The sequence below is a fragment of the Colobus angolensis genome, unplaced genomic scaffold (assembly GCF_000951035.1).
Source record: "Colobus angolensis palliatus isolate OR3802 unplaced genomic scaffold, Cang.pa_1.0 Scaffold79, whole genome shotgun sequence".
Classification (NCBI taxonomy): Eukaryota; Metazoa; Chordata; class Mammalia; order Primates; family Cercopithecidae; genus Colobus; species Colobus angolensis.
The window spans coordinates 289,163-298,362 of NW_012121709.1; the positions used below are offsets into that span (position 1 = coordinate 289,163).

General features: G+C 43.5%; 1 protein-coding gene across 2 annotated transcripts in view; it reads right to left on the bottom strand.

The window, feature by feature from the left end:
- HECTD4 (HECT domain containing E3 ubiquitin protein ligase 4) overlaps positions 1-9,200 on the bottom strand; it is a 163,858-nt gene that overhangs the window by 53,451 nt on the left and 101,207 nt on the right. For both annotated transcript variants that reach the window (XM_011928666.1, XM_011928665.1), the window contains exons 45-49: positions 7,488-7,649; positions 7,227-7,375; positions 6,751-6,830; positions 3,287-3,450; positions 678-915 (exon numbers count right to left, since the gene is read on the bottom strand). In XM_011928666.1, the coding sequence (XP_011784056.1) occupies positions 678-915; positions 3,287-3,450; positions 6,751-6,830; positions 7,227-7,375; positions 7,488-7,649 (793 nt within the window). The remainder of the gene's footprint in view (positions 1-677; positions 916-3,286; positions 3,451-6,750; positions 6,831-7,226; positions 7,376-7,487; positions 7,650-9,200) is intronic.

Below are 9,200 nucleotides of genomic sequence, written 5' to 3' on the forward strand. Positions count from 1 at the left end.
TTTTTTAAAAGATGGAGTCTTGCTCTGTCTGCCAGGCTGGAGTGCAGCAGCACAATCTTGGTTTGCTGCAATCTCCACCTCCTGGGTTCAAGCGATTCTCCTGCCTCAGCCTCCCGAGTAGCTGGGATTACAGGCATGTGCCACCACGCCCAGCTACTTTTGTATTTTTAGTAGAGACGGGGTTTCTCCATGTTGGTCAGGCTGGTCTCGAACTCCCAACCTTAGGTGATCTGCCCACCATGGCCTCCCAAAATGTGGGCATTACAGGTGTGAGACACCTTGCCCAACCATCATAAGAGTTTTTAGTGCACATCTATATACCCATTGCCTAGCATTTTATTATTCTGTGATTACCTCAATTTTAGGACAAGTTTTGAAAATGAGTAACACGTGACATGAGGAGACTTCATACAAAGTGCTGAGGCTCTACTGGTCTTGCACTGGCTGCCCTGAGGCATAGCAGGCTTCCCGGAAAAGGGGATAAACTTTGTGGTCTGCTGTGCTTCCTCCTGCTCCCCACCTTCTTTCACCAGGCCTGTGACCCCATTACCAATGGGCACTTGAGTTTGCAATTCCTGATTGTATTGAGGATGCTCAAGTGCAATGGGTTTATGGAATTCATAACATTCACGGTCTCAGGAAGCCATGGAGGCAGTAACTCTCAGGAGGTGACTTACGTTGCTGAGCGGTGGCCACAGCAGCAATCCGGCATGGTGGCCCATGAGTGCCTGGGTCTGACGCAATACTGGTGCCAGCATCATTGTCACTGTCAGATGCCATGGCGAAGGGCAGGGCCTCGAAGTTAGCGCTGATCTCTTCTGCTAGGTCGGTGCACAGGTCGGCAGCATTGCGGTGGGCCTGCCCTTCTGCATAGGCAAATGGCCGGGAGCCAAAGTTAGCTCGGGTTTTGGTGTTCTGGAAAGGAGACCAAATGAAGGATTTGGAAAGACTTAGGTTTATTTTTATTTTTGCAAGAGCCCAAGGTGCAGCTCACTAAATGTCACCTTGGAAGAATAGCCTGAGGTGTGTGCTGGCATGAGAAACCAGGCGGGGGCTGAAGGGACTGAACACACCTGCCCTCAGAGCCCTGTATAGCCAGCCCTGCCTCTCCGTCCCTCACCTCACACTTTCATGCACTTTGCTGCTCAAACGCATTGACCTCTCCTGTTTCCAACACTGCGCCTCTCTACTTGATACTGCTCCTCTCTACCTGACACCAGCACCCATGCTGTTCCTTCCACCTGGAATATTCTTTTGTCCAACTTTGCCTAGTTAAGACCAGCTAATAATATTCCAGACCTGGCTCAAGCAGCACTTCTTCAGATTAAGAGATACAAGATCAGATGTGCCTGCCACTTGCTTCCAGGAAGTCTGTGATTCTCATTCACAGCATTTATTAGTCTGTGATTACATACATACACATATATATTTATGTGATTATTTCGTACTGTCTTATTCCTCCAACTGATCATAACCCAATGAAGACAGAGATCGTATCTGTTTTGCTCACTGCCATATACCCGGAGCTTAGCATAGTGCTTGACTAGAGGAAGTGCTCAATAAATATTCATTGAATGCATGAATGGAACAGGCTGAGAAATGCTGCTTTAAATGCTGGCATCATTAATTCACTCAACAAATAAAGAGATAAAAGATGGTATCAGAGGCATGGTACAGGGCCAGATCCTATACGACCTTATAGATTATTTTTTTAAAAGATGGAGTCTTGTCCAGACGCGGTGGCTCTTGCCTGTAATCCCAGCACTTTGGGAGGCCGAGGTGGGCAGGTCATGAGGTCAGGAGTTCGAGACCAGCCTAGCCAACATGGTGAAACTCCATCTCTACTAAAAATACAAAAATTAGCCTGGTGTGGTGGTGTACATCTGTAATCCCAGCTACTCCAGAGGCTAAGGCAGGAGAATTGCTTGAACCTGGGAGGTGGAGGTTGCAGTGAGCCGAGATCGCGCCATTGCACTCCAGCCTGGGTGACAAGAGCAAGACTCCGTCTCAAAACAAACAAACAAAAAAGATAGAGTCTCACTATGTTGTCTAGGCTAGAGTGCAACTGACTGTTCATAGGTGCAATCATAACGCACTGCAGCCTGGAACTCCTGGGCTCAAGTGATACTCCCACCTCAGCCTCCAGAGCCACGGGGACTATTCTGGCACCACTACACCTTGCATCTTGTAAGTCATTATAAAGACTTCGGCTTTTAAAATGCATGACATGAGAAGCCACTGACTGGATAGTGGCATTCCAACTAACATTTTAAAAAGATAATTGTGATTGCTGGGTTGAAAAGACATGTATTATCTTAGAGATGTCCTGAAGGGGGGAAAAAAAAAAGATAAGACGTGAACAGGCAAGAATGTGGGCTGGGAGAGGAGTTAGAACACTGTGGTGAGCTACCCAAGGGAAGATGGTGGCAGGGCTGGGTTGCTGATGGAGGAATGGGAGAAGTGGTCAGATTCTAGATACATTTTGAAGGTTAGAACCAAGATCTGCTGACAGGTTGGATGTGAAGCAGGAGAAAAAAGAGGAGTCAAGGAGAATATCAAGGTTTTTGGCCTTAGCAACTAAAAGCATGGAGCTGACATTTCCTGAGATGAAGAAGACTGGGGAAGTGGCGGTTTTGGGTTTGGGGAAGAGTTAGGCTCAGTCTCGGTCATGTTAACCTTGACATGCCAATAAGGCATCTCTTTAGAGATGCTGCCCAGGCTGCTGGGTATGTGAGCATGGAGTTTAGGGAAAGGTCTGGAATAGAGATATAGATTTGTGAGCTACCAGCATGCAGTAAGTAATAATGTTCCAGAACACTGGATATTAATAGATGCTCCTTAAGAAACAAGAGTTCCATCATTAAATATGTATGGGGATGCTGGTTAACTAAGTTGAACTTACAAATCTTTACTGAAGGATCTCTCCAAGTTTCTGACATACTGAGCACCCAGAGAATCATTTTCAAAATTTACTTGATCATGGAATCATTTTACTGACATTTGAAAGAACTCTAGTGTTCCTTGCATTGTTGTCGGGGAAAGGTTGCTAAAAAGATGTCAAGGCAATGAAGCACTAAGTTCCTGATATAGCATCATTCAATCTAAGACTGTGGGGTCAACACAAAGGAAAGCAAGCATTCGCTCAGGCTGGCTCTGCCCTTCCTCTGCCACTGTGTACCAATATTATGTACAATGATGGCCTGTTTGCTCCCTTTCATTTTTTCATGTCTAACAGGAACAGGTGACGAAGGAGAATTTGTTTTCCTTTCCCAATAAGGTAACCTGCCTTTTTCTGAATGTGAACCACTGGCCACATGCCACCAGAGACGTCTTCGAGATACGGTGAGAGGCGCTGCCCACAGTACGTGAAGTATACCCGGCCCTTGGCTGGCTGTCCCGGAGGAGGTGGAGTCCCCTCGGTTCTCTCCCAGCCAATTCCTGCCACGTCACCTATAGCAGAGAATGGGAAGGAAAACACATTTTCTCCCTCTTATTAAGTAAAATTTAAATTTGCAACCAGAGTATCACCCTACACATCACTGACTATTTATGCCCTCATTTACTTCTGAAATGGACATGAAGTTATTGTATTTCTTTATTTACCGAGATGGAGTCTCACTCTGTTGCCCAGGCTGGAGTATAGTGGTGTCATCTCGGCTCACTGCAACCTCTGCCTCCCAGGTTCAAGCAATTCTCCTGCCTCAGCCTCCAGAGTAGCTGGGATTACAGGCGCCCACCAGCATGCCCGGTTAATTTTTGTATTTTTAGTAGAGATGGGGTTTTGCTGTGTTGGCCAGACTGGTCTCGAATTTCTGACCTCAGGCAATCCACCTGTCTCGGCCTCCCAAAGTGCTGGAATTACAGGCGTGAGCTACCGCACCCAGCCTAAGTTTTTGTATTTAGATATAAAGGAACATAACAGAAACAACTCATTTAAAGAAGCTGTCAGAATTTTTTAGAAGGAAAATGCCTAGTGTCTGTGTTAAATCAGTTACCGCAATTACATATTAAATTTAGCCTTTATTTTCCTGGCAGGCAAGACAAAAATGAAAAACACTAGGTACTATTTTTGAAATAGAAAAAATGGAAGTTTTTCTCTTTTGACACACGGAGGATTACTTATGACAAACAAGTAAAAAGGTAATAGTAATATCATCTCCGGTGGAATATTCAGAAATGGCCTTAAAATATATAATTTAAGGCCAGATGTGGTGGCTCATGCCTGTAATCCCAGCATTTTGGCAGGCCAAGGTGGGAAGATTGCTTGAGCACAGGAGTTCAAGACCAGCCTACGCAAAACAGTGAGATCTCGTCTCTACAAAAATACAAAAATTAGTCAGTCATGGTGGTGTGTGCCTATGGTCCCAGTTACTCAGGAGGCTGAGGTGAGAGGATCACTTGAACCCAGGGGGTCGAGGCTGCAGTGAGCTATGATTGCACCACTGCACTCTAGCCTGGGTGACAGAGCGAGACCCAGTCTCAAAAAAAAAAAAAAAAAAAAAAAAAAAAAAAAATACATATATAATTTTAAACTCCACTCACAATGTAAGCTAAAGATAGACCATTAAATTCCATTATGTTCCCTATTTATAAGCATTTAAGGCATTTTGCAAAAAGTGAAGGTAACTAACATAATCCAGGCTGCTATCTGACAAGATGACTGGACACCGAGGTAGGACTCACAGAACCAAGAGGAGCCTGTCAATCGTATGAGCCTCTCTTACATCAGCTGTCTCAAGCAAGCTGCTAGCATGTGTGGCCTTATAATTTATCTTTTCTAAACTCTGCAATAAGTGGATGAAGTTCTAAGGTGCTGTTTTGATCACAGAGTCTCCTATGGCTTAGGTACCATAGGAACGCGAGCTTCCCAATAGTTAGGGACTTGTCATTGTTCGCCACGGCATCCCCAGGGGCCAGAAGAGGGCCTAGCAGGTAAGAGATGCTCAGCAAGTATCTGCTGATGAATGGAAGCCCATTTATTGGTAGAGGGGTTGAGATTCTGTTACACAGATTGGGTTGTAATTCCTATTCCTTTGTAGACACATTTCTCTAGGAAGAGGGTAGTCTGTATGCCCGTGGTCCAGTCCTAAATGTTCTCAAAAAGCAAAACTGATAAAACAACAAATACAGCAACAAGAAAATAAAAACACTGTACACGCTCCCCCACCCTTCCACTGCCCCCCACCCCGCCCCACACACCCTTTTGTGTTCAAAGCATTTAGGTAAGTACTCTGCTGAGATGTCTGAGTTCTGCTTTGTGAAGTAAGAGAAAAACTACTTTGCCCTGAAATGATTTCCAAGTCATAACATGACTTGGCTTGAGTGAAAACACTATGCTGCCAGGGGCCGGGTGTGGTGGCTGACACCTGAGAGCCTAGCACTTTGGGAAGCTGAGGCAGGCAGATTACTTGAGGTCAGAAGTTTCAGATAGCCTGGCCAACATGGTGAAACTCCATCTCTACTAAAAATACAAAAATTAGCTGGGCATGGTGGCAGGCACCTGTAATCCCAGCTATTCAGGAGGCTATGGCAGGAGAATTGCTTGAGCCTGGGAGGTGGAGGTTGCAGTGAGTTGCGATTGCACCACTGCATCCAGCCTGAGCAAGACTCCATTTCAAAAGAAAAACAAACAAACAAACAAAACACACAAAAAAAACCACACTGTGCTCCCAGGAAAAGCATAATTTAACAAGCAGCTCCCTTAAGGACAAGTGATGGCAAAAGTACCCTCCAGACAGCTACAAGAGGTTACCTATTGGAGTGACTTCATATTCCCCATCTCATCATCCCAGACTGCTTACTAAGTATATCAATTTAAGTTTTATTATAGATGAAGCCTAAGATGTATTGTCTAAAAATAAGTAACCAACATATTCGGCTCCTTCAAATGTCAGCAGGACAATTCTGTTTTTTTGCTACAGCTGGAGTATGTAGGGCCAATCCTAATTCAACTACTGTATAAATCTAGTTATTTACACAGAGGCTAAAAAGAAGGAGGAAAGGGTTCTTTATTGAGTTGACTGTCTGTGACTGAAACATAGAGGCAGAATATTTGTCAAAGCTTGACCAGATGTTTATAGGCTATATCCACCAATAAGGTATTTCTCTCTCTCTCTTTTTTTTTGAGATAGGGTCTCACTCTATCACCCAGGCGGGAGTGTAGTGGTATGATCACAGCTCACCATAGCCTCAACCTTCTGGGTTCAAGTGATTTTCCTGCCTCAGCCTCTCAAGTAGCTGGGACCACAGGCATGTGCCACCACTAATTTTTGTATTTTTTGTAGTGGTGGGGTTTCGCCATGTTGCCCGGGATGGTCTTGAACTTTTGGGCTCAAGTGATCCTCTTGCCTCAGCCTCCCCAAATGCTGGAATTATAGGCGTGAGCTACTGTGCCTGGCCTGATAAGGCACTTCTCCAGTGCCTCACAGCTAGAGGTGGAGTTCTCTTTTTTTGAAGCTATTTATTTGCTCATAAGTGAAGAAAGACTAAACTTCAGATAGAAGCAAAATCTCTGAATTATCTAATGATGAAAGCACAAAAGTACACGTAACTCTGGAGTTACCAAATGGAGGCTCTAATGGTGAGGGCTCATAAAGTGAGGGGTTTGGTGTAAACTAGGGGGCAGCAAGGATGTGTTTGGTTTTCACTAAATGACAAATTGCCCATTTCCAATTGCTAAATTTATTTAACTTTAACCTGTTTAGACCCAAACAGAATCACACAGGATGGAAAAGCTCCCACTGCACTCACCGGGGGAGAGAGTCACGTCTAAGCGAACGCTCTTCCACTGTAACAAACTGGAGCCATTGTAGTGCACGGCTCGGCCGTTGCTATGAAAAATACAAAGAAGGGAGGTCAAAGACAAGAAAGATAAGCCTCACTGGCCAACATGTAAGCAGGGAAGTGGTGAAGTGGGGGGGGGTCAGCATTGTAAGATTATTATAATATCACTTCAGTATTAAAATACCCACACCAGTATTTCCCAAACTGTATTCCTAGAATAAAGGGTTATAGAATTTGGAAAATAAACAGGTTTTTAAAAAATTACAGGACAACTAGGAAGGAATCTTACTAATGTGCACTGGAAATCTCCAGAATGGAAAAATAATGCTTTCCTTTCCCCAAACTCACTTGAAGACAGAACTCTATTTTGACTTCCTGAACACCTTACACACCTTGTGGGAAGCTACTGTTCTCTGTCACGCTGAGCTACTTCTTTTACTTACTTATGGAAAAGACAAGTGCCCACTGGATTAGTCCAAGCCCCATCTCGCTTCTCTGCTTCTGTAGTGAAGCCAAAGGAAACTATGGGCCCGGTGTCATCATCGGTATCTCCATAGGAAACGATTTCAATTTCCCAGTAAAAAGACGGGGCCTGAAGAGATGCCAGAAGAGAGCAGCAATCAGAGGGCTAAACCTGGGCCTGAGACCTGCTTTTTCTTTCAAATTCGAAAACGCAAAAGACAGTGTGTCATGTGATGTCTCACCTGAACTGGCAGTGGTGATGTGGCATAGATAAAAGTGCCCCGGGGCAGGCCTCCCCCAGCACTGGGGTCAGCCAGGAAGGTGACTGAGGTAAGGTGAGATGAGAACATGCAGGCTCGAACAGGTGGAAACACTCGCGAGGGGCTCCAAGTAATCTCTTTGGGCTGCATCGAGGGGAAAAACCCATATTCAGTAGAACTGCAAACACCAATCCCTTTATTTTCTCAAAGAAGAAAAAAATTTTATCTGATGGTATTAAAATATAGGCACACACATACACACACACACACACGCACATATTTATTTAGAGACAGAGTCTCACTCCCATCACGCAGGCTGGTGTGCAGTGGTGCAATAGCTAGATGCAGCCTCAAGCTCCTGGGCTCAAGTGATCCTCTTGCTTCAGCCTCCCCAGTAGCTGGGACTACAGGTGTGCATCACCACACTCAGCTAATTTTTGTATTTTTTTGTAAAGATGGGGTCTTGCTATATTTCCCAGACTGATCTCAAACTCCTGGGCTCAAGCTATCTATCTGTCTTGGCCTTCCAAAATGCTAGGATTATAGGCGTGAGCCACCATGCCCCACAAGGCACATGTATTTTTTAAAAAGCGTATCTTTTCTCCAAATAAAATTTTTACTACCCTTTTAAGACACTATTTATCTTCCATTATCACCAATTCCAAGGGCTGGTCTCCATCCTCTTATAGTCCCCATGTAGTTATGGAACAAATTTTAGTTCAATTTATAAATGCATGACTTAATATTCAGCTCAAAGCTAAGCAGGGGTACCATAGTGACACTTCCTTTTTCTTTTTTTTAAAGGTTAGTTGTCTTGCTTTCTCAGTTTTGTTTTTAATCATTCTAATCATAAAAATCTCAAGCTTCTCTATCAAATAAAAGCATCTTTTTTTATTTTTTATTTTTTAATTTTATTTTTATTTTTTGAGACAGAGTCTCATTCTGTCGCCCAGGCTGCAGAATCCCAGTTACTCGGGAGGCTGAGGTAGGAGAATCGGTTGAACCCAGGAGGTCGAGGTTGCAGTGAGCTGAGATCTGGCCACTGCACTCCAGCCTCGGTGACAGAGCGAGACTCCATTTTAAAAAAACAAAAAAATAAAAAAACGAATTCATGTAACACACAATTCACCCATTTGAAGTGTATAAGTCAATGTTTTGTTTTGATTTTTAATATTTATGGGTACATGGTAGGTGTATACATTTATGGGGTAAGTCAATGGTTTTTAGTATATTCACAGAATTGTGCAACTATTAACGTGACCTAATTTTAGAACATTTTTGTCCCTACTGAAGGAAATTCCATACACTTTAGTAGTCAATCCCTGTTCCTCTCTTCCCTTAACTCTCCTTTGCCCCCAGACCCTGGCAATCACTAATCTATTTTCTATGTCTATGGATTTATCTGCACTAGACATTTCATATAGATGGACTTATATAAGATGTAGTCTTTTGTGTCTGGCTTCTTTCACTTAGTGTAATTTCAAGTTCATTCATGCTGTAGCATATATCAAAACCTCATTCCTTTTTATAAACAAATGATATTCCATTACATGGCTATAGCATAATTTGTTTATTTATTCATCAATTGATGGATAGTTGCAGTTTCCACTTTTTGGCTACTGTGAATAATGCTGCTAAGAACATTAACAGATGTATCTATTTTTTTTTAACATTTTGCCCCTTTTTTTTTTTTTT